The sequence below is a fragment of the Sphaeramia orbicularis genome, chromosome 12 (assembly GCF_902148855.1).
Source record: "Sphaeramia orbicularis chromosome 12, fSphaOr1.1, whole genome shotgun sequence".
Lineage (NCBI taxonomy): Eukaryota > Metazoa > Chordata > Actinopteri > Kurtiformes > Apogonidae > Sphaeramia > Sphaeramia orbicularis.
In genome coordinates, this window is record NC_043968.1 from 6,622,052 (window position 1) to 6,648,586 (window position 26,535).

Sequence of the window (26,535 nt, forward strand, 5' to 3'; positions counted from 1 at the left end):
CAGCTGCTGCAAAACTATCGTTATATTCATTTTGGCCAAAATTGAGTGGATTTCTACAACCTGTTTTAATTTCTGCTCCATTTGTTACGTCTATAACTAGTTATGTCCTGACATTTGCACATATCAGGTCCAGACTTCAGACCAACTTTTCTCCAGTACGACATAATTGTTTTTCAGCAGCAGCAGTTGTAGTAAAAACTGAAAATATATCCAAACTTGGAGCCCATTCCCTAAAATGTTCAGTTGTTGGTTGAACGGGACAGAGCAGCACAGCCAACAACCTGGAGGGGGCGGGGCCTGAAGTGTCTCCTGTGCATTTAAAGGGCCAGCGCTCCAAACCACCTTTCTGGTGTCATTCCTCAGAAATAGGGTTGAAGATGGACCTGTGGAGTTGAATGAATGAAGAATTCAGACCCAAGTAGAGCATTTACAGTTTATGGAGACCACAGGGGAATGTGGGAAAAGGAAGAATTCCATTTAAAAAAGCAAAATATCACTCCTTTAAATTGCTATGACCTCAACTAAATTTGTACTTTAAAAAATTTCACTTTTTTGCAAACTTTTCTGTTTTTCTTAAATTACTGTTTGTTTTAAATTATTATTTCCTGCCTTTTAACCCTTTCATTCATGAATTATGAGAACCTAATCAAGGTTTTTTCCTAAGTGTTTTTATTCCTCTTTAGGCATGAAAAAAACAATGCGATTCAACATTTTTTTTTTTTTTTTTATGAACCGATTTTTCATGGAGTTGCAAAAATGTCCATTCAGCTGGACACCATGCATTTAATTTTTGAAGCAAAGAAACATGTATTTACTGGCATGCTGTGTGACAACTATGAACAATTTTTTTAAATGCTGTTAATCTGATGTTTCCTGAAGTCACATTTTAACATACTCTAATACTAGTTATTTATCCCTTTATGGAGATAATACGCAAAAAAACAACTTTTTGTTTAAAAAAACCCCTGTTAAATACAGTCTAATAATAACAAGCAATTGATTCACACTCAGACATGTTAGTGCAGATCAGGTTTATCAAGAACAACAAAGTTACAGTAATGGTATGAATGTCAGTGTATGGGATGATCCACTGCGTTGGCTGACATGGAACTAAAACAATAAAATCCATGAATATACAAATGAACTGCTGTTAAATAACTGTCCACTGGAGTGACCACTATGCATGAAAGGGTTAAAACCTGTTTTAAAACCTCTGTCATGGTGTCTGCTGCTGACCTTTTGGCCAGGTTGCCCTTGTAAAAAAGATATCGATTTCAATGGGACTCTGGGAATCTGGTTAAATAAAGGTTTGATAAATAAATAACAATAATATATTTTACATGTAAACATGCAACACACACTGAAATGAAACCACTGTATCTAAGCCATCACTAGGTGAACCTGCAGGAACACACCACACACTGCAGGCAGTGGGCAGTGGGCTGACATGTCAGGCACCCAGGGAGCAAATGAGGCGTTAAGTGCCTTGCTCAAGGGCACATCAGCCAATGAATAAAATAAAAGGTTGAGACAAGAACAGGGCTCATTTCTGCCTCCTTTTGGTGAAAACACATTGAACTGGGACTTTTACAGTGTTTTCTTAAACAGTGAAAATAAATGTCAGCTGAATGTAAAAACAAATACTTGAACCATCCCTTTCTCTGCCTTCGTCCACCACCAGCTGATGTTTGAGACCGTTCGCTCCGGCTTCGACGGGCAGGTGGCCATCGATGACGTGGCGTTCGTGGACGGTCTGTGCTCCGCCCCTCGGTTGTGCTCCTTCGAAGGTCAGGAATGTGGATACAGCAGCTCAGGTGACATCCGCTGGCTTTACCGCAACGGACACACCGCAACGAGGACCGGACCCAAAACGGACCACACTCTGGAGACCGAACTGGGTGAGACCCCAGCCCAGGGTTTAGGACTTCAGTTTTCCCTCTATTTTTGTTACCCCGGCCCCCGAAGGTTTCTGTGTTTGTTAACACTCTAGCAGCAAAAGTACTGGTGGAATTCACACCAAACTGGGTTTATGGATCGCCAGTGACCCAGAATAGTTGCCATGACGTTATGGGAAAAGTAGGTCAAAGTTCACATTTTATTTGAATTTGAGAACTCTTTTTTCTTCTCCCATTTACTTATAGTGGGCAACATTTCACATTTCATTGTCTAAAATTACATCCATTTTATTTCAGTTTACTTCAAATTGGGCACATACACACAAACAAAAAGTTAAGGATATTTCATGGGGGTTTTTTTGTCTTTTTTTTTTTTTGTCATTTTTTCATTTGTAAATATACGACGGCGTATTAGGGCCACATAAGAAAATAAATACGCTTGTCACTACGAGAATAAAGTCATTATTTAACGAGAATAAAGTCGTTAATTAACGAGAATAGTTGTAGTTTTAAAAAACTCATTATTTAACGAGAATAAAGTAGTTAATTATTAAGAATAAAGTCGTTGATTAACAAGAATAAAGTCATGCTTTTATGAGCTTAAACTCGTAATATTTGGAAAATTCGACAGTTTCTGATTTTACAGCGATGGCAATAAGTGGAGCAGATCCTTTGCCTTCTGTTGGACTGAAAAACTCACAGTAGAATCCTCAGTTTGTTCAGAAACACAAACCCTCTGTGTTTAGTTCTGCTGTTTTCACTGATAGTCCTGCAGACGAACACTGCAGCAGTTTCTCCTCCACAAAAGAAGAAATTTACCACAAATCAGTTCAGTTCTTACAACAAACCCAAACGTGTTCAAACTGTCTTCAAAGTCCTTAGACTAATGTGCTGATGGAGGACAGACTCAGTATTTAACCTTTGTGTCTGAACGCCAAATGAAAGAAGAACTGAACGAAATGTTCACAGTTCGACATCGATGAGTAGGTACAACTGCTCATTATATTATGACTTTATTCTCCAAATATAACAACTTTATTCTCGTCAAATAATGAGTTTTTTAAAACTACGAGTTTATTCTTGTAAATTAACGACTTTATTCTAATTAAATAACAACTTTATTCTCGTAATAATAAGCTTTTTCTTTTTTTTTCTTATGTGGCCCTAATACACCATCATATAAATAAAACTGTCTGGTCATTAAAAAAATGTGTTTCAGTTCACGCATACAAAAGTAAAATGCGCTGTGCAAGAATCCCAACTGAAAAAAAAGCCCAAAAATGTAAAAATATCCTTAACGTTTTGTTTGTAGTGCATATAGAGGCGATAGATCTGCTGACGTCAGCACGTGCATAGACATGATGACATCAGCTGGATCGATGACAAAATAAGCTACAGTACGTGTGAGGGGCGGGGCTTGTTGTGTCTGGAACCACCTGTTTTCTAATATAAACCCTCCACACAGTACACATACTTACCTGTACATGAACCCTCCTGTTGACGCTCAGGTTTCTACATGATGGTCAACACTGGCTCCGACCTCCTTCCTGCCGGCGGTACGTCCACCCTCGCCTCTCCTGTTCGATATGGGACGGCCCACACCCACTGCCTGCATTTCTGGTATCACATGGGAGGAGCCGATCCTGGTGAGAAACGCAAACACACAAGGAAAAGGCAGAAAAGACTCATGGGAGGAGGTCTGATGTGTGAAACTTTTACCACAACGGCTCTGATTTTTCAGAAATTCAGCTGACTCACACTGAACTGTAACAGAGAAAAAGATAAAGAGGTCATCTCCCTTTAGCATCACACTGTCCACCATCCACCTGTTCTCTATTAATTCTCACATAGGAGCGAGAGCGAAAACCTTCATAACAGAAGCAGTGGAAAATGTTTTCATATCCTTTTCTTCAGTAAAAGAAGGAAACAATCTACTACATGTAAATGTTCAGCATCAGACCCCTCGCACTGCAAAAATCTAAATCTGTCCAAGTGTATTTTTTTCATTTCTAGTCCAAATATCTCATCACCCTTAAAATCAGACAGAATCACCTACAGAGGAACTTCTCAATCCAATATAAGAACTGATTTATAGACAATAGATCTGGAAAATCTGATTTCAAAGAATCTTACCAAGATAATTTCCACTTGTTCCATTGGCAGATTTTTTTTGCTTAATTTAAGAATTTTTTTTGTTTGTTTAATTCAAGATGAGTTTTTTGCCTAATTCAAGATTTTTATTTGCTTAATTCAAGATTTTTTTTTTAATCTTAATTCAAGATTAGTTTTTTTGCTTAATTTAAGATTTTTTTTTGTTTAATTCAAGATTAGTTTTTTTGCTTAATTCAAGATTGTTTTTTTACTTAATTCAAGATTTTTTTGCTTAATTCAAGATTTGTTTTCGTTAATTCAAGAGGGTTTTTCTTTTGCTTATACCAAGATTTTCTTTGCTAAAGTCAAGATTTGTTTGCTTAATTCAAGATTTTTTTTCTTAATTCAAGATTTTTTTTGTGATTAATTAAAGAAGTTTGTTGAAATCTAGGCATTGGTGACCTTGAATTTGACCCTTTAAGGTCACTCAAGGTCAAAGGTCATGGACCCAAATGAAAGTCCATAAATGACTTCAATCACTGCTCAATAGTAACTCTAATGATATCTGTGACCATTGACATGTTATAAGCCATTAAAATATGGACCATTATAAATAAAGGCAAATTTGTCATATTTCAAAAAATTTGTCAAAAATTAAAAACAAATTTGTCAAAACTGTGAACAACTTTGTAGACATTGTCCCACATTGAAAAAAAATGCACATCTAAAACCAAGTTAAAAAAAATTTATACCAGATATTTTTGCTTGAATTAAGCAAAAAATCTGCCAATGGAACAAGTGAAAATGATCTCAGTCAGATTTGTTGAAATCAGATTTTCCAGATCTATTTTCTATAAATCAGTTCTTATATCTCACTGAAAAGTTCCTCTGTAGGTGATTCTGTCTGATTTTAAGTGTGATGAGATATTTGGACTAGAAATGAGAAAAATACACTTAGTCAGATTTAGATTTTTTTTTCCAGTGTGCGTAAGTAAAAGTATGGAAGTAACATCAACAAAATGTGCTTTATGTCTAAAAAGTCAGTGTTCATTGTGAAGTAAAACGGACTCTGTCAGTGTTTTACCATTATGACTATTATTTGTGCAGAAGTCTGATTTATTTAAAAGTCTTTGAAACTTATAAAATGCTTTTAATCGTTCTTCAGTGTATCTGAGAAAAATGTGGAAAACCTGAAAAAAAAAACAACCCCAAAACAGCAGAGTTTCTGAGAAAAAAAACGTCGCTCCCAGGAGTTTTGTCTGTGACTGTCTTTAGTTCATCATATTCTGTAAAATCATCAGTTGTAACAGGACAACAACACAACTTCAGCTTTTCATGACCCCAGAAACAACAGGCCTGTTTTCAGCTTTGTGATGATGCGTTTTCCAGCAAATTTAAGTTTGTTTTTTTTAAACTTATATTTTATTGTTTCATTTTTGAGATTTTCCAACACAAACATTTAGAACAGTGTCAGTTGTCATCCTGTATATTATCCATTTCTTTCCATCGATCTTCACATGTTGCTTGCTAAAGTCTTATGATAAATGTAAGTCTGTCCATGTTGTGAATTTCTTCCACAATGTCTCTCTAATTATTTAAGGTGGGGGGTCCTCTTTACACCATTTTCGTGTGATGGCTTTTTTAGACGATGCCAAGAGGATTTTAATCAAATATTTATCCTTACTTGGTTTGTCTTTTCCTGTTAAATGACCCAAATATATCACAGAACATGTCCTTGGTAGTTCGTATCCCAATATTTTTCCAAGTTCTTCGCTGATATTATTCCAGTATTGGGATAGTTTTGTACACTGTCTAAAAACATGCACATGAACATGTTCACCACACAACCTCCAACAGGGCTGAGGGAATGATACTGAAGCCTTTTGGATCTGTGGTGGTAGAAAAAAATCTCATTATGTTTTTCCAACAAAATTTTTTCCAGTTTCTGGAATTAGATGTAGTCACTTGAGTTTCACATATTTCGTACCATGTGTCATCACTTCATTCTACCAACACTTCTTTTTTCCATTTATCTCTAATATACTGAGTTGAAGTTTTCCTGTTCGACACCAATCCCTGATACAGTTTGGAGATCACTTTTCCTCCTTCGTTCTGATACGCTTTACCTGCTGTTACAGTGATCTGGTTTATTTCACCTGGGAGCTCTGCTTTGATTTCTTTTTGATAATAGTCTCTGATCTGAAAGTACATAAAGAAGTCACAATGTTCTTTTTTTTTTTTTCTTTTTTTTTATGGGCTCAGCTGTCTGTACCGATAAGGCAGCAGCCAACACCAACTGTACTCCCAGTCATCATTGCCCATTTTTCTAACACCTTTGCTTGTGTATCCTCTTTTATTTGGACATTTTACCAGGGAGTATCTCACACTACTTTTTTTTTTTTTTTCCTACTTGTCTTGTCCAGCGTCCTAACAACAGAATGGTAGTCTGGTTCCTCCCGGTGCTGAACAAATTTGCTTTGCCAAGGGTAACTTCATAAAGTATATGAGGCGCCCTTTGATATTCTACTGTGTTTATTATGAGTTCTGTTGAACCACATTTCGATGCTGGACCATGATGAAGTCAAAGTCCTTTCGTAAGTTTTAAAAGTTAATAATTTCCCCTTTTTTTGATAAAAGTCTTTTATATATTTAGACCCTTATTTGCCCACTTTTTAAATTTAGCATTCATAGTCCTCCAAGAGGGTTTTTAAAGAGTTAATTTAGAATAAGAAGGAACATTTGACTCATGTAGGAACACTTCATCCTTCAGTTTGGCGCTAAAATTATTTATCAGTGGAACTGGATTCTGGAAGCAGCTCATGGGTGTTAAGTGGCATGACTCACTTTTAGAGAAAATAATACATTAAAGTTGCACGGACTAATGTTGAATTCCAGATTCATTAATTCATTACTGTGGTTTAACTTTCAATGATTCAGATTCTTTATTTGTCATTTAAATATTACATCATAACGAAATGGCCTTGCATTAGCCTCAGTAAAATCACACAGATGAAACTCTTGTAAACTGAATAAAATAGTCAGTATAAAAATATATAACAGGGTTCCTGCAGGGTCTTAAAAAGTAGTTAAAGGGCTCATATTTATCTAAACCCACTTTTCTTAGTCTGTGGTTCATTTATTTGTGTATTTGGACCCTAATAGTTCATACAGTTTGAATTTGAACCCTCCAGCTGCTGCAAAACTATCTTTATATTAATTCCGGCAAAAATCCAGTGGATTTCTACAACCTGTTTGAATTCCTGCTTAATTTGTTGCATCTATAACTAGTTACATCATGACATTTGCTCATATAAGATCCAGACTTCCAACAAACATTTCTCCGAGAACGATGTAATTGTTTGTCAGCAGCAGCGGTTGTAGTCCACACTGAAAATATGTCCAAACTTGGAGCCGATTACCTAAAATGTTCTAAATGTTCTAAATCAGGGCTCTCAAACTCATTTTCTTTCAAGTTCCACATTCAGCCTGATTTGATCTCCAGTGGGTCAGACCAGTAAAATAATAACAGAATAACCAATAAACAATGACAACTCCAAATTTTTGTCTTTGTTTCAGTGAAAAAAACCCATTAAATTATGAAAATACTTACTTTTATAAACTATCCACACCTGAAAAAAGTGGAATTGCTTCAGAAAATCAGTCCAATTTTACCAATCTTCTTCCTCCACTTCTCATTAGTCCATGTGCATTCTGGATCAGATCTACAAAGACACTAAACACTGAGGAACAGGAAGAAAAGAGTTCAAACTGGACTGAATGTAATACAGATATTTCAGGTTGTTCATATTTGTTCAGGTTATTCACATTTTATTGTTACAGGACAGTTTGGAAATGTAAATATTTTCATAATTTAATGTGATTGCAAAAACAAAAATTTGAAATTGTCATTATTTATCAGCATAATGCAATATATTTTTTTCACATCAAACCGAAAAGAAAATATGGAGTCATTATTTTTTGTAGATTATTACACTATTATTAGTTTGTATGTGGAACCAGAACTAAAATGAGTTCCGCAGCCTTGACTGTGGAATTTTTGCACTTTGTAAATTCATCCCACGGGCCAGATTGGAACCTTTGGAGGGGTGGGGGGGGGGGCGCATTTGGCCCCCGGGACGCATGTTTGACACCCCTGTTCTACATGGTTTTCACTGGAGAGGAGGGGGATGAAAAATTAAAAGGAACTGTCAGAGAAATGGAATATCATGAAAGTACAATATTTGCCTCTGAGATGGAGTGGAGGAGAAGGACAAATGGTCAGAAAATGGAAATACGTTTTTGTGAAATGTTTTTAAATTATGGATTTTTTTTTTTGCATGGATTGTTGTTGGTTATTAGGGATCCAAATAAATAAATAAATGAACCACATTCAAACACCCGTACAGAACCACATACTCACATATCTGCACATGCTCCTTACAGGTTCTCTGACTGTTTACATGAAGCCGGTGAAAGGAGAGAGGGTGAAGATCTTCTCCGACCATCTGAACCAGGGAGACGTCTGGCGTCACGGCAATGGCAACATCTCCAGCGTGGAGGACTGGCAGGTAGTGGAGGAGAAATGAAACCCGACGCTCCACCGTCTCCCTCTGGTTACTACAAAAGCATTCACGAGGGCAGCAGATAGTTTTCAGATTTATTCAACTCAAAACCATCTGAAACAATGAACTCAATAAACAAAATAAAAAGAAATGAGAGAATGTCATAAAGCTGTTCGGTCCACTCCTATTTCCAGTTCTGTCACCACCTGTTACAGACCAAGGTTATTATCGTTAACGAAAACTAACGAAATGACAAAAACTAGAATTGAAAAAAACATTTTCATTAACTGAAATAAATAAAAACTATAATTAAAAGAAAAAAAAACGATAACTAACTGAAACTGTATTGTGTGGTTACAAAAATAACTAAAACTGTTAAAAATTATGGATAAAATTCCTTTCGTTTTCATCTTTGTCAGTGTAGGATTGATACAAAAGCGATTTATTTACCTCAACCAGTTTTAGCTGCTGGCACCATAAGATATTTAATGGTCCATCACTTGTGTTCACTTGTGGTTTCCAGTCGTCTTCTGGTCCCCACTCTACCTGGAAACATGGAGACTAAAGCAGCAGAGTCCTGTCTGGGATTTATTTGAATACGACGACAGAGAAGAAGAGAAAAGAGACGACTAAACTAAAACTAAGCATTTAAAAAAAAAAAAAATAATAATAATAATAATAATAATAATAAAAACTATCAAACCTGCTCTAAAAATTAATTAAAACGAACTGAATTAGAGAAAAAAAGTCAAAACTAAATAAAACTAAACTATAATGAAAAATCCCAAACTATTAGAACCTTGTTACAGACTTAAATGGAGAGTTTGACAGAAAATGTACGATTATAGATTACCAATAAATAAATGTTAATAATAACTCATTCACTAATATGTATTTTCTATCAAATTTCTCATATTTACATCATAAACCCATCCTCAGAGTGTCAAAATTCAAAACATACCATACGAGAGATGGGGATAGATTAATGTTTTATTTCTTTCATCAAAAATCATTCTTTACTTAAGGAATGGGTAGAGTAGAATATATATAGATACAGTGATAGTAAAATGACTTATTTTATGCATGAAAACATTTATTAAGCGTAAGTGTCTTGATAAATTGTGATATTTTAGGTTTAAACTGATGAAAATGGAAAATATAACTAAAGTAAAAAAATATATATATATATATATAACAAAAACACCATCTCGATATCTACTTACATGTTATTTTTGGAGCTTTTACTCCTGATTTTGTCAATAACTTTATAGTTTTAAACTTTTATTTTAGTTGTTTTTTTTTTTGTTTTTTGTTTTTTTAATTTTTCTTGTAATTTAGGCCAATAACTAGCTTTACATTCACTATTATTGATTTGTACATTTATAAAGTGGAACTGTCTTGATAAATTGTGATCTTTTGGGTTTAAACTGAAGAAAATTAAAGACATTACTAATAAAAGTAGAAAATATAATAAAAATCACCATCAAAATATCCACTTACAGGTTATTTTTCGAGCTTTTACTTCTGAATTTCTCAAATTATGTCATATTTTTAAACTTCTATTATTATTATTATTATTATTGTTGTTGTTGTTGTCGTCATTTAGGCCAATAACTAGCTTTACATTAAATATTATCAATTTGTACATTTATAAAGTGGAACTGTCTTGATAAATTGTGATCTTTTGGGTTTAAACTGAAGAAAATTAAAGACATTACTAATAAAAGTAGAAACTATAATAAAAATCACCATCAAAGTATCCATTTACAGGTTATTTTTGGAGCTTTTACTTCTGAATTTCTCAAATTATGTCATATTTTTAAACTTCTATTATTATTATTATTATTATTATTATTATTATTATTATTATTATTATTATTGTTGAAGTTGTTGTCGTCATTTAGGCCAATAACTAGCTTTACATTAAATATTATCAATTTGTACATTTATAAAGTGGAACTGTCTTGATAAATTGTAATATTTTGGGTTTAAACTGATGAAAATTAAAGCTATAACTAATAAAAGTACAAAAAATATAACAAAAAACACCACCTCGATATCCACACAGCTTATTTTTGGTGGTTTTTCTCCTGAATTTCTCAAATAACTTTATAGTTTTAAGCTCTTTTTTTTTTTTTTTTTTTTTTTTTACCATTCTTGTCATTTAAGGCCAATAATTTGCTTTATATTAACAATTACTGATTTGTACACACACAACTTTCTGGGATTTTTCATCTCATTTTTCCATATTTAAGATAAAAGATGAGATAAAAGCTGTTAACCACCTCTTTCACTGTAGAAAGTTGATCATTTTTAATTTTTTCTTTTGCAGTTGCAGTTCGAGGTTGTTGCAGCTGGTGGTAAAAACACTCACGTTGCAGTTGATGACATCTTTATTTCACCCCACCCATGTGAAGCTCAAGGTTTGCATCTGCTTTTTCAAATAATTGATGAGATAGAAAATACTTTAGAATTAAAACTAGGGCTGTGTATTGGCAAGAATGTCGCGATACGATACAAATCACAATACTAGGACCATGATACAATATACCGCAATATATCACAATACTGTGAACAAAGCAATATTTTTTTTTTAATTTAGATTATTTCCTGGAAAAATTGAATTATACATGAAATGTGCACAAATACTAAACACATTTTTGTTTGTTCAGAACACGATTTAATACTAAATCACAAAACTTTCCTCTGTAAAAACTAACATTTTTGTGAGTGTTTCACAAAACACACAAATAAAAAAAATATATATATGTTTTACAGATGTTACAGTTTCAGATCCAGTTCAAATGTTCATATTTTATTAGTTGTTAAATGAATGCATGGTGTTCAGTCCCTGAATCATCCAACATCAGAACATTATTTTAGTTCAATCCCAGCAAAGAAACTAACATCTGCCTCTTTCAGACAGTACAAAGTGCTTTTAGGATGACTGAAATAAACATTATTTAACAAAACAGTGTTATCAGTTTAAAAATAAAACACATTCATGACCTGTAATATCACAATACTACATTTTTTAGTACAAACAACAGAGCAAAACACCCATGTGAATATAGAAATAAAAGAGTTGGTAGGACCCCCCCCCCAAAAAAAAAAAAAAAAAACCTGAACCTCCGCTATATCTCTATTTGAATAAATACCTAAAAATATTGATACAGGACTTTTTAATATTGATACAGGATTGTGACATGAAATATCACGATATATTGTGGAAGCGATATTTTCTTACACCTCTAGTTAAAACATACACCAACAGTAGTTAAAAGATAGTAGAAAATGTCTGTTAATGTTAGTTTTGGTCGCTGTGCAGATGTAGGAAGATTTAATACAGGGTCCGTTTTTCTTCTCCCTCCATTAGACTGTGGTGTTTGGATGGAGTTGAATCATTTATTTGTGGTTCTGACTTTGTGCGCAGGAGGATTTAATGCTCAAATATAACCAGAACAAACACAATATGAAGCTGGAAGTAAACTTTTGTCATAACTCTGTCTGTGTGTGTTGTTGCATCAAGTCAGCTCTGAAGAAAATAATAAATAAGTGCTAACAAAAGTATGTGAAGAGAAGAGTCAATGTTATAAAAACTCAAAAACATAGAAGTGTCCAAAATAATTAGTGTCTCTAATCAGATGAATTGTGATTATCCCTATAACGCCAAATGTATGATATTTGATACATGAGATTTGAAGCCCTCTACATGATCAGTGTGATATTTTTTTTCTTGAAAAACCTGATGTATACAATTAGATACATGCAATACACAGATAATCCACCAGGGGGAGGAGTTCATTCACCAGAGGCCTTTCCAGGGTCAATAAAAGACTGTCAGGAGGCAGAACTTTGCCAGTTTTGAAAAGGAATTACCAATTTGTTAGACATGTTTGCGTTATATTATGTTTTTGTTTGTTCAGAAATAATAATATTTGACCATTGAGACCCAATGTATCAAATATGATACAAAATTGAAACTCATACATGGAAACTGATATTTGAAGTTGTTCAGGAGGACCAATAAAGGCTCCAGTTTCAAACAACTGGAATTTTCTGTCAATGATTTAATGGTTCAGGCTTTACAGGGTTAAAGTAAAGTAATCTATTACAAATCTCAGCCTGGTTGGTCACACATTCATGCTAAATAAAAATGTTCTGTGCTGATTGGTGTTTAAAGGCAATAGCATTCTAAGATAAATGTAAAGAGAAGAAATAAATAATAAACATATCTTCATATTAAAAGATGCAGTTATTAAAAGCTTTAAAAGCCGTGTTTTTGTCAAGTCATGTCTGTTTTGTTTGAGGAGCACTTCAGGGTTTTAGTTCTTTGTGGGAAAAGTCTGTACGATGACAAAGAGAAGCAGAAAAAATATTCTAAAAATACAGTGTCAACTTGAAGTGACATTGAGTGTTTTTAGATGTTTTTTTTAAGGTGGTCAAATATGACGTACACCCAACCATGTGATTCTCTGTCCTGATGTCCCTGAACTACTCGTGGTAGACTCGTGGACATTTAACCTTCAGCGTCTTTTGGACTTTTAGTGCTTTGCAAAGTCATCTCTGAGGCATTTTGGAAGTAAAGATAAAAACATGTTTTCTTTTTTTTATACTTCACTGGTTAAACACAAAATATGTAAATGACAGATAGTAGTAATTATGCATTGTTTTATTTATAGTCCAGCCATTTTCTCCAGTGCTTTATGAGGATATGTTCAGTAGCAAGGGTAACAATTTAAACCAAACTAACCAATTTATCCCTTTATAAAACTATATTCTGACATTGGTCATTATTGTTTTGTATCCCAGAGCCCTGTCAGAAAAGAAACACCTGAGTTCAACGTGTCCACAGACTTTTGTCTATATGGTGTAGGTTAATTCTCCTGTCAGTGTCCTCGAACAAAACGCTAATGAAGATCTGGAGTTGGTCCCTGAACACCTTCAATGGCAGATACTGATCCTAATGTGTGCTAATGCTAATGCTAATTACCCCACCCCCAAAGGGGAGGCAAGGGGTATTGTTTTTGTTTCTGTTTGTTAATGTTAACACTCTAGCAGCAAAACTATTGGTTGAATTCATACCAAATTTGATTTATAGATTGCCAGTGACCCAGAACAGATGTCATTACATTTTGGGTAAAGTAGGTCAAAGTTTCAATTTGTTTATGAATTTTTAAAATCTTTTCTTCCCCCATTTACTTATAATGAACAAAATTTCACGTGTCTGTAGCAACAAACTACCAGTTGAATTCATACCAAATTGGGTTTTATGGATTGCCAGTGATCCAGAATAGATGTGATTACATTTTGGAAAAGTAGGTCAAAATTGAAACTTTTTCTGAATTTTTGAAATCTTTTTTTCCCCATTTACTTATAATGGGCACAATTTCGAACATCTGTAGCAGCAAAACTATTGGTTGAATTCATACCAAATTGGGTTTATAGATTGCCAGTGACCCAGAATAGATGCCATTACATTTTGGAAAAAGTAGGTCAAAGTTCCAATATGTAATGAATTTTTAAACTTTTTTTTTTCTCCTATTTCCTTATAATGGGCGAAATTTCAATTGTCTATTAAAACATCAATTTTGTTTAAATTTATTTCAAACTTGCCACATATAGAGACAATTGATATTCCGACATCAGCACAGGCATAGACATGATGACATCAGCTGGATCGATGACAAAATAAGCCTCAATATGTATGGGGGCGGGGCTTATTGTGCCTGGAACCACTTGTTACTGACTGTATTAGGATGGGTAAAATGAAGAAACAAAATTTCCCTTTGGGGATAATAAAGCAAATTAACCTTTCACCTTTTAACCTTGATAAACCCGTCAGATTCTACGTGCAGCCTGGAGAGAGGAATGTGCAGCTGGAGCAACACCCAAAACATCAACGTGGACAAACTGGACTGGGAGCTGAGCAGCCGCGAGGCCGAGAAGCACTACCTGACCCCCCAGGAGGACCACACACTGGGCACCGAGAGAGGTAGACGCAAGCAAAACACCTGGAGACGTGCACAAAACCTGTGCATCTACTGGATTAGTCGCTGATAAAGTGATTAAATTTGTCCATTTTCTGTCCAGGTCACTTCCTGTTCCTGTCCAGCAGCAACAGAACAGCGGCCAATGAAAACGCTCAGCTGCTCAGTCCTCACCTGCCCCCGACTAAAGGCACCTGCCTCAGATTCTGGGCCATTAAGCAACAGTCACGTGAGGATTCTTCTTTTATTTTTGTAATATCACTTTCATTTGCTTCTTATCTCACGGGCCGATATGAACTGTTATGAAGGCGCTGTGTCCGACACCGTCTTCATCTTCATCATCTCCGTTGGTGATTTCTTCAAACATCTCTGATGAAATTACTAGTTGGATTCATTTCAGATTTTACAGTCGTGGAAAAAAATTATTAGACCATCCAAAGTCATCACAGACAATGGTTATATAATCCAGTACTGACTCCTGTGTGTGTCATGTGACTAAAACAGACAGAAAAGAAAACATGGAATGAATAAAAGCACTGTTTGTGTCAGGACAATGACACAGATACTGATGGAAGAACTGAAGTGATTTTGGTTTTTATCCAGAAAACATGTTAAATGGATAGATATGAGCTCTGAAATTAAACTACTATGAGCTGTTTTTGTTATCATTGTATTTGTCGAAACAAATGGACCTTTAATTGGACCAGGCATTAACCCTTTCATGCATGAGTTATGAGAGCCTTAGTTGAGATTTTTGTCCTGAGTGTTTTTATTCCTCTTTTAGGCATGTCAAAATCCATCAATTTTAATGAACCGATTGTTCATGGAGTTACAAAAATGTCTACTCAGCCGGACACCATGTGTTTAATTTTTAAAGCAAACAAACATGTATTTAAAACCATCATCAGAAAGTGATAAACTGTGTGAAAACTATGAAATAAAAACATTTTTAATGCAGCTAATCTGATGTTTTCTCACATTTTATCATAATCTAATACTAGTTACTATTCATTTCATGGCGATTATATGCAAAAAAAAAAAAAACTTTTTAAGAAAACTGTTAATTAAAGTCTTATAACAATTAGCATTTGATTTACAGTCAAACGTGTTAGTGCAGATCAGGTTTATCAAGAACAGTACAGTTACAGTCATGGTATAAATTGAAAGCCATGAATATACATGAGAACAGCTGTATAAAAGCTGTCCACTGTAGTGACCACTATGCATGAAAGGGTTAAAATGAACAAGGAATTGATGAAAACATGGGGTGGTCTAAGAATTTTTTCCACGACTGTATATGGATCTTCTTTGGGACAATGTCTACAAAGTTTGTTCACAGTTTTGACAAATTTGTTTGTTTGTTTTTTGACAAATTTTTTTTAAATATTTCAAATGTGCCTTTCCTTCTAATGGTCCATATTTTGATGGTTTATAACATGTAAATGGTTCCAGATATCAGTCTAGTTCCTATTGATCACTGATGGACTTTCATTTGGGTCCATGACCTTTGACCTTGAATGACCTTGAAGTTTAGATTTCTAGATTTCAACAGTCTTCTTCTCCGAAACTACTGGTCGGACTCATTTGAAATTATTTATGTATCTTCCTTTGGACAGTGTCAACAAAGTTTGTTCACAGTTAAGAAATTTAGATTTTTGAATTTTTGATGCTTTTCTGAAATATTACAAATTTTGCCCGTACCTGTAATGGTCCATATTTTGATGGTTTGTAACATGTAAATGATTCCAGATATGAATGTAGTTCCTATTGATCACTGATAGAAGTCATACATGGACTTTGACTGAATTAATTGAGTTCTCCTCCAGTGAAAGTCCCGCCCACTTCTATTTTAGGTTGATCTCCTGTATCAGAACCACAGAACTGGAACACAGAACCTGACAACCTCACAAATTCAACTTGTTATTGGTTCTTGATAGAACATGATGCTGACATACAGAGACATTGTTCCTATTTTTATAGAGACTAACATGTTGTTTTCTGCATCATGTGACCTCTTCCATGAAAACGCGAGCAGCCGACAGTCAGCTGAAGGTGTGGAGGAAGGCTGGAGGTCAACTCCACGAGATGTTGGTCATCCACGAAACCAGAGAAATGTGGAGACGCTTTGACATCAACATCACATCCCCTGAGGAATACCAGGTCAGACTGTGGCTGTGTCGTCCACATAGGTCTGTTTGGATGTCACAGTGAAGTCTACATTCATTAACCTCTGCTCTGTTGTCATGGTTTCAGATTGTTTTGGAAGGTATCAAAGGCACGTCTGGGTTTTGGGCTTTAGATGACATCGAGTACACGGTCGGGGTCGACTGCGCTCGAACAGATCCCTTAACACGTAAGAAATAGTCTTCTGAAGGCAGTAGGTTTGAGTCTGACACCGGTGTGGACACTAAAGTGCTCTAAGGCAGCACTGCGGAAAGCTGATGTTTTTTGCATTTGTGATCATAATTTCACATCATGTCGAGCTGATCAAACAAACAAACAATCATAGTCAGAAAAAACAATACAGTAACTGACATGTTTAGAATGACTATCTGAATATCTAAAGACAAAACAAGAATTTAATGCATTCTGCAAAGTTATTCTCATGACAAACATATCCATTATTACTGAACCTCACCTTTGAATCTACAGCCTCTCCTCCTCTACCTCCTCCTCCTTCTCCTCCTCTACACTGTAAAAAACCTAGTAGTTTATTCTTATATATTTCTCTCTCTCTCTCTATCTATCTATATATATACACATACATACATACATACATACATGTACACACTCTCAGTCAAATGTTTTAGAACACCCCAGTTTTTCCAGTTTTATATTGAAATTTGAGCAGTTCCAGTCGAATGAACAGCTGTAAATGGTACAAAGGTAACCTCCACTGCTGCAGAACTGCTTTAAGCTGTTAACCCATTTCTTGTTTGCCTTTTTGTATAATTCTGAAATGTACATTATTTTTCAGTTTTGTTTAACCTTACCTTTTTTTATTTATTTATTTATTTATTTATTTTACCTCTGGCAGTTCACCGCTTATCTTTGTACCACTTTCAGCTGTTCATTGGACTGGAACTGCTGGAATTTACAGACAAAACTGGATATATATATATATATATATATATATATATATATATATATATATATATATATATATATATATGTGTGTGTGTGTGTGCAACATGTAACTTGAAGTTGAATATTTATTTGTCGTCTTAAAGACATTTTTTTTTAATATATGTATTTCATTCAAGAAAGGAAAAACAAATTTTAGATAAAATGTCTTGAATTGTTTTTCTTCTTTTAACTAACTGAACCCCCTCCCTCCCACCCTTCCCACATACATACAAACTACCACTAAACATGAAACAAAACAAAACAAAAAAAAACAAAGGGGGTGGGGGCACACAATAATATAAATCCTGATATGGGTCAGTTAAATATGGGACACTTCCATGCGTTCTTTCTTGCTTACAGGGTATCTGATGCTGTGGGAGGGTGTTGAGCCTTTCAAAATACAAAATTAAGGGTCCCATAACTTCTGGAACTTCGACAGTTTTCACTGAAATCTGAATGTTTTTTTCTTTTTCACGTAGATAAAAAGAAGCCGATCAACGCTGGGGGAATTGCGGCGTCCGTCATCGTGGTGCTGCTGCTGATCGGCACGTTGATCGCTCTGCTGGTTTATTACCTGAAAACCCACCAGGCCACGCCCTCCTCCTCCTCCTCCGCTGCCGGCTTTAGTAATGAAGTATACGACGAGGACCTGACAGTGAGTGGATCTACCACTGCAAACTCACATGAACACCTCAGGTTACCCACCTGAGAGCATGTGTTTGTATGGACAGTTTAGTTTCATTTAGTTTCATTTACAGCAGGAGGTTCAAGCTCTTTTTAGTTCAGGGGCCATATATGAGCTCAAGTGTGTCAGACGGACCAGTAAAATAAGAACATATTAGCTCAGTGTTTGTCAAACTAGGGGTGTGAGTGCTTGGGGGTGGGGGGGGTGGGGGGGGTCACTCTTGTATTTTTTTTTTTTTTTTTTCTTCAGGTTGGGACATGTAGCAGGTGGAACTAATGTTTCAGTGTTGGAGCACCCTGGATTTATTTTAGGGATGTACAACAAACCAATCTACTGCCATGGTGATCTGTCACTAGACTAGGCAAGGAATTCAGGTTTGGACAATGGACCAGGACTGGACTGGAAAAGACAAATGGGACATGTGTCTATTTTTTTTTACAGTTTTTTTTTTAATCAATTTTTAATTTATTTCGATTGTACATCTCCAAAAGCACAATACAAAAAAAGAAATTCACATTTTTTGATACAAGATTTTGTGACACACAAACTATAACCCCCCACTATACATTCACAAAAATACATTTATTCAACATTGTTGTTGTGAAATCTCCCGTAATTACACAAGATATTTGTCAGTTAACAAACAAGACTGGTTAAACTGACAGAACAAATACTTCTTTTACGGTTAATTGTCAATAATTTTGTCTTGTTTTATTTTATTATTTTTTTTACAGTATTAAACTTAACTTAACAGTTTAATCTCATAAATAGAAAAGAAATATTTCTGAAATGATGATACATTTGCAAATGTATTTTAACTGTATTTTTCTGTGAAAAACAGAAAACATTTCTTCTAAAAAATTGAAATTTTATGGTTATTCACAGTTTCAGTTTTTCATGTTATTTTACATTTGACATGTAAAATCAGTCTGTTTTTGTCATTTCACTGATATTTTCCTGTATCTTAAAAATACAGGAAAAATCTGTAAAATAAACAGTGAAAATTCTGTTAAATTACAGATTTTTTTTTTTTTTACAGTGTTTGGAACCTGAAGTAAAATGTTTTTTGCATCCTTGATTGTTATGATCAGCGTAATTTTTGCATTTCATGAATTCATCGAATTGGACCCTGTGGCGGCCCGGTTTTGGCCCACGGACCGTATGTTTGACCCCCCTGGTTTACAGGGACCATGTACAAAAACATTAGTGCAAAAGATGTGTTGCACCAGATTTAGCTCCTAGCTAATTTCCATCTGCAGTCCCCACACGGGTTAGACGGCAGAAAACATTGAACATCTGCTGACATAAATACATGGATTATCGTTGTAATATGTGTGATTAATATTCATATTTTCTGTTCATTTCAGCGAGACCATATAAGTGTTTCAGAGATTCCAAACCATCCCAGGGAAACTGGGTTCAACAATGTCTCTGTGAGTACACTTGTGTTCTGTTTTCTCAAACACTATATGGACAAAAGTATTGGGACACATTGAATTCAGCTGTTTCTTTTCTAACAAGGGTCTGGGATGCAAAATGCCTCAGAGATGGTTTTTACTTAATTTCTCTCAACATTGATTTAGCTTTGGGGGTTTTGTTTTGGGAGGGGGGTTTGTTATCCATCACTATTGTTTTAAAAGTTCTACCTCCAAATTTCTAAAAGAAGCAAGCTGTAGTCATGATGTGTCCCAATACTTTTGTCCATATAGTTTATAAACATCAGTACAGAAAATATTGATGTTTATAAGTTGTTCGTGTTTTTAGCTTCATTTCCCGTCATGCAGCATGGTACTGCACTTCCGGTCAAGCGAGCAATGTGATTGTAAGGCGACTGTATTCCAAAATGACTCATATCTCCCAAAATATTGGTCCTGTCAACTTGCCGAGATATTGAATGTGGAGATGGGACTATTCTTCAACTGTAGGGACCAAATTAGCCAGTTAAAAATGTCTCAGTTTCTCAGAACTGTGCAGATACACACACACACACACACACACAAAATCATAATCATGGATAAAAATAAAAAAAAAAATCATTGAGAGAAATTAAGTAAAAACAGATGAATTCAATGTGTCCCAATACTTTTGTCCATATAGTGTATATTAATCTGCTTTCATTTATGTACATGTGCAGTATCTGAGCATGGACGATGTAAACCTGCGCCAAAGTTTTTCTTGCTATTATTGTTTATTACCTCCACCAAGGAACAGTGGAGGTTCCGTTTTCATCTGGGTTTGTTTGTTTGTTTGTTTGTTTGTTTGTTTGTTAGCAAGATAACTCAAAAACTTAAGGACGGATTTGGATGAAATTTTCAGTAAATGTTGATACTGGCACAAGGAACACATGATTACATTTAGGTGGTGATGGGGGGGCGGGTGGGGGGGCTGATCTGCCTTTGCGGAGGTCTGCGCTCTCCAAGTGCTTTTCTTGTTTATTGTTTGTACGGATCCTCATTAGCTTCCACCATCATGGCTGCTACTCTTCCTGGGGTCCGTTAAAATACAGATACAGTTCCAAAATACGTACAAAAACTAGAAAAGCGCTGGGAGAGCGCAGACCTCCGCCAAGGCAGAGCAGTGCTAAAACTAAAACTAAGCATTTAGAAAATAACTGAAACTAATAAAAATTATCAAACCTGCTCAAAAAACGAATTCAAACGAACTGAATTAGAGAAGAAAAAGTCCAAACTAAATAAAACTGAACTAGAATGAAAAATCCACAACTATTAGACCCTTGCCCCCCCCCCACTTGCTCCAAATTTAACCAAAATGGTTGTGTTTGTTTGTGCTTCGTTTGTGTTGTTAAAATTTTTGTTTGTGCTGTTATGGTTTTACAGATTGGGGTGGTCCTTATATGGGGTCAAAAAATTTTTTGGGGAAGTGTTCGACTCTCACCCCCTAAATTTGCTAGGATGCCAATAAAAACAAACTGTGCAAAATTTCAGATTGTTTTGAAAATATCTGGGGGCCTTTGAATATTTCCAAAATCGTTAAATATTGCATAAATTTCACCATTCTTACAAACGCACGCCACTTTACAAAATGGAATGCAACATTGCTTTTATTAACACCCACACATTAACTACATGTGCACAACTACACAATATATCCATAAAAAGGAACAAACAAGCCAAAAAAGTTCATGCATGTATTTGCAAAAGATCGTAGAACTCAAGTCAGAATTATCGTCTTGTCTTCAGTTGAGTGATCGTAACTGTTGTCACATGTATATTACAAGTATGTTACAAAATAGCAAGAAACAAATGAGCTAAAATAGTGTCCTGCATTCATGACTGAATGTTGAACTGAAAAATGCATGATGATAATGTTGATGAACAACTACTGTCACTCTGGAGCACTGAGCCTGGGCCTTTCTTGCATCAGAGTATTGTCTGTGCTCCACTCAGACTGATGTGTTTTTACTGCCACAGACGTACCACTGCTGAAACACTAAACAGTGATTCCACACAAACTGTGCACAACAGCACCTTTTGGGGGAAACCCAAAATTAGGAGATGAGGTCAGCAAATCCAAGTAATATGGACATTTTCAGCTTTATCTAGTGACGTGCTGACTGGGTAAAACCACCACATGTGGTTACCAACAGTCAGAATACGTAATGCATAGATCTACATGATCAAATGAACCAGTTTCAGCCATAAATCATTAAACAGCATGGCAGAAGCCTGGCACACAATGCAGCATATAACATGCGAAAAATACCGAATACGGTTAACTGTGTTATATTTTAAACTTCTTGAGCAACCTCTAAATATTGGTTAATGTTCCTAAAATTTTGCCAGAATTTTGTTTTTTATTTATCCTAACAAATTGGTGGAGTGAGAGCATGAACATTTGAAAGTTGAAAAATAAGGACCACCCTATTATAGATATTACAAGATTTATTTTCAGCCGATGATGTCAGTCAACCCCAGCCTCCCTTGCAACAAATTCACCCAAAATAGTCTTTCACGTGTTTTGAAGGAGCTACAGTTGCTCTGGATTCCACATTGTTCTGACTCTGTTAATCCCAGCTGTTGTCGGAGGCTGAACTCTTCTTCTGGTCTTTCAGCAGGATCTGGTCGACTTCCGGGAGATGGAGGTGGCGTGAGGCGGGGTCAGCGGAGGTCCTGCCGCCTAACGGTGGCTTCGTGAATTAAAGGTGACATCACAGCAGGAGAACTGTTTGTGTCACCTCTTTAATGACAGATAGAAACACACAAACACAAACACACATAAACCCCCCCAGTAGTGAAACGCTGACGGAGGCCCGGCCGGCGCCGCTGCCGCTGATCTGAGATCTGCCGGAGCCGCCGAGGGTCACGGCCCTCTGACTGAGTGGACAGATGGAGGTCAGAAGGTGAATGGATAACATCCCATGGACAGAAACAGAAGGAGGCTTCTTTTAGATCAACTCTGGACAGAACGGAGACAGCAGGAAGTGTGGCATGAAGGGTTAGGGTCCGTTTGGGATCAGACTGAGGGTCAGCGCAACGCCGGCTGAACCGTCCAGTTTAAGAAGAAGACGGATGATTTGGTTCTTATCGTTTTATAGGAAGAACGGATAAAATGAAAGGATAAAATGTGTCAAAGTTAAAGATGAGTTTAGAACAGAGGCTGACTGCAGACAGATGTACTCACAGAGGGTCCGACTGACTCTGAACAAAGTAGAATTCAGCTCTGATTCAAATATTAAAGCTGAGCTTTAAAAACACAAGAGTCTGTAGAGTTTTTTTATGTAAACGGGCCTGAATGCTACGGAGGACTGAACCTGCCATATTAAAAAATATTTACATAAATATAAAAATGGATTGATAAGTTCATTTCCATACCATTTATTTCTCTATTTTGTCCTTATTTCTATTTTTCCTTATTTAATTTTCATCCCTGCATTTATTTCTGCGTTGCTTTCTATTTACATTTTCTTTATCTCTTTTCTCGTTTATTTCTATATTTTATTTTCATCTGACATCTTATTATTGTCATTTTTCTAAATTCATAGTCATATTTACCTCTTCAGTATTTCCCTTTTGCATTTTCTTCCCCTTTTTATTTCTGTTCGTCCTTTTTCTATTTCTTATGCATTTATGCCTCATTAGGCAAATGAGGGGGCGGTCTTTAAAGGCGTGACCTTAGAATAATAATTTAAAAAAACATATCAGACCTTTTTTTTCAGTGGTCCTAATACTCTTGTGTAGACACATTATGATATTAAAATAGAAAAATGATAAGTCCATAATTCATGACAGTGGAGGAAAAGTCATAAGCAGACAATGGACTTCCCTGTTTTAATCCAATGGAAACTGTGATGAATAAGTGATAATATTAAGTTAATGAATGGGAAAATTCTGTCACAGCCTCATAGTTCAGTGTGGCCTTTGAGAAAAAAGTCAGAACTCTGATTTTAATCTCAGAATTTGACTTTTCCTCAGAATAAAAAACCCATATATTGGCCCTTTTTCCTTTTCTTTTGTGTCTTATTCCTCTTCCATGTGTTTGTGTAATTGTGTTCAATAATAACTGACGCTGTGCAGAGGATCATTACATCTGATCTGGATGTCCAGGTCGCTCCTCATTGGTAGTTTTTCATCTGGTTCGGTTTCCTGCATCTTTGGGGGGGATGACGACATGTTGCCCCTAGCAACGGCCGGTCGCGTCTCTAAGGCAACATGCTCCGGTGTCCTCGCTCATCTGTTGTCACAGTGATGATCTGAGGGAGACACGAGGACACGGTCCACCCGGTTCCACCCGGTGGTTCTGCCGGTGGGTTCATGGGGGCTGACCGCGCGCCCTCCGCAGCTGTCTGTGTCTCGCGACTCCGGTGTGTGAAGTTGGAGCGGACACGTTGGGACTTGTGCACGCGGAGCCGCTCCTCCTCCTCCTCCTCCTCCTCCTCCTCCCCCCCCCCCTCCTCCTCCATCCTGCAGGAGACCGCGGACACATCTGGACCGCTTTGATCCGCTCCATCCGGGTCTGATCCAGCGGTGCGCGTGCGGCTCATGGATCCCGCCGTGCTCATCTTCCTCCTGTACGTGATGATCGCGCACGAGCTGGTGTGCGGGTGGATGCAGTACCGCAGACAGAGCTGCAGACCCCGCAAACGGACCGGACCCCTGCTCAGCTCCAGGTCAGTGTCCGGACCGGTTCGGCCCGGTTCGGCTCGGCCTTCACCTTTAATACTCCTGTTACTGTTTATCAGCCATAACACAACAATTAGACTAATGAGTAATGAGTGAATCTGTATGACATTATTCTCACCTTTAATGGTGCATTTTCATTTCATTTAATTTTTTTTTAAATTTTATTTATTATTTTTTTTTTTTAATCAAACTAGCCAGGGTGCACCTTCCCAAATTTGTTTTATATTTTAATTAGGCCTGTTTTTAAACATTATTATTATTATTATTATTATTATTATTATTATTATTATTATTATTATTATTATTAAGGGTGGGATTAAATAACTGTTTTTTTCTTTCCACTTCTATTTGGATGTGTAAATAATCCTAAAGTTGTATTAAGTATTTATTTTGTACAATTTATTATCATTATTTGGTTAAAATTTGTGGTTTCTCTTTGCCTTTTTTCACCTTTATATTTTATTCCTACTTATGTTCAAAAGAAAGTTTATTTATTATTATTATTATTATCATTATTATTATTATTATGTAATAGTGGGAATTTGATTGCCCAGTGGGGTGGGGGTGGTTCCTCCCACTTAGGACATTTTGTCCTACAGTGCTTTATTTCCTTTGTTCTGGTCACTTATGCACTAATTTGATCATTTTCTTTATTGTATTGTAGTTATTATGTTTATATTATTTATTTATTTATTTAGAATTTAATTTTATTTATATATTTACTCCTTTATGTAGACTTAGTGTATTCATACTTAATGTTTATGATGGAAACTTATTTCTTAATTTAAAGAAAAACACAAAATTGATAAATGGCCAAATTAACTATGATTCTGTAATTGACTAATAATTGCGTATTCGTACAAATATTCTCCTTATAGATCAGGTTTTCTCATTTGTGCCTGATTTACATTTCAGTTCTCTGTATCTTCTCTGAAACATGACGCCTATTGACGTCGCTGATGAATTAATTAATTCCAGTTACTTAAAAACTGGACTTAAACAGCTCATATGTGTTTCAGCAGAATTTCTAATGGATACTTTTCATTTTGCACATATCCAAATGTACAGGGTGACCCAAAAAAACGGGAATTTTTGAGGTGCGTATTGGCAGACATGAGCAAGTGGCAGCACTGCAAGACAGTGACCTTGAGCAAGTAAACACACCCCCATTTTAGTAACCATTGGCGGCTGTGCGAGAATTGTTCGGTAACCGTGTGATCTCAAGATTCGGTAACGTTCCCTTACCCCCTAGATCGCCAGATTTGTCCGTTTGTGATTTTTTCTTGTGGGGCTATCTCAAGAGTAAAGTGTACACGACTCGACCAAGAACTGTGGATGAGTTAAAACAGAGAATTCAGAATGAAATTCCCAGTATCCCAGCTGAGATGTTGCAGCGGTCAATGAGGAATCTCAACAGCAGATTTCAAGAATGCATTCGTACAGGAGGACGCCATCTACAGGAAGTAATTTAAAAAAAATGAAAATTCCATCATTGTTTCTTAAATGGCATGGTTTAGTTTAAGGTTTCAGTTACTATGAATAAAATGTTTTTCTTCCATCACTCTTGGTTTTATTGGATTGTTAAAAAGTTCCCGTTTTTTTGTGTCACCCTGTATAACACATGTCTGCGTTTTATGAAGTTTTTTAGTCATTAAAGTTGACTTAACACCTACAACATAATGTGACCAAAGATGGTTAAAATTTTGATCAAATAAGATAAACAAAGGTGAAAACATTCAGAATATCTTCAGAGGAATAAATATCTTGCATTTTATAGTTCCTCCAGTGTGCACATATTCATAATTATTTTTGTTATACACTCCTTTTTCTATAGAAAGAATGTGGATAAAGTTTTAATTTGATGTAACTTAAATGAGAAAAAACAGTTCAAGTTCAACATGAGGATACACTGTAAAAAAAAAAATCTGTAATTTAACAGAATTTTCACTGTTTATTTTACAGATTTTTCCTGTATTTTTAAGATACAGGAAAATATCAATGAAATGACAAAAACAGACTGTGATTTTACATGTTAAATGTAAAATA

At 35.7% G+C, this 26,535-nt stretch overlaps 1 protein-coding gene across 2 annotated transcripts in view; it reads left to right on the top strand.

The window, feature by feature from the left end:
* Positions 1–23,041, top strand: part of mamdc4 (MAM domain containing 4) — a 63,131-nt gene extending 40,090 nt beyond the window's left edge. Inside the window, exons 21-31 of one of the 2 annotated variants that reach the window (XM_030148585.1) lie at positions 1,682–1,898; positions 3,404–3,541; positions 8,430–8,554; positions 10,881–10,971; positions 14,394–14,543; positions 14,642–14,767; positions 16,574–16,698; positions 16,792–16,891; positions 18,144–18,319; positions 19,717–19,782; positions 22,422–23,041. In XM_030148585.1, coding sequence (XP_030004445.1) covers positions 1,682–1,898; positions 3,404–3,541; positions 8,430–8,554; positions 10,881–10,971; positions 14,394–14,543; positions 14,642–14,767; positions 16,574–16,698; positions 16,792–16,891; positions 18,144–18,319; positions 19,717–19,782; positions 22,422–22,460 — 1,353 coding nt within the window. In that variant the 3' untranslated portion in view covers positions 22,461–23,041. The remainder of the gene's footprint in view (positions 1–1,681; positions 1,899–3,403; positions 3,542–8,429; positions 8,555–10,880; positions 10,972–14,393; positions 14,544–14,641; positions 14,768–16,573; positions 16,699–16,791; positions 16,892–18,143; positions 18,320–19,716; positions 19,783–22,421) is intronic. The other variant, XM_030148584.1, reaches the window with a different exon arrangement.
* The last annotated feature ends 3,494 nt before the right edge of the window (positions 23,042–26,535 follow it).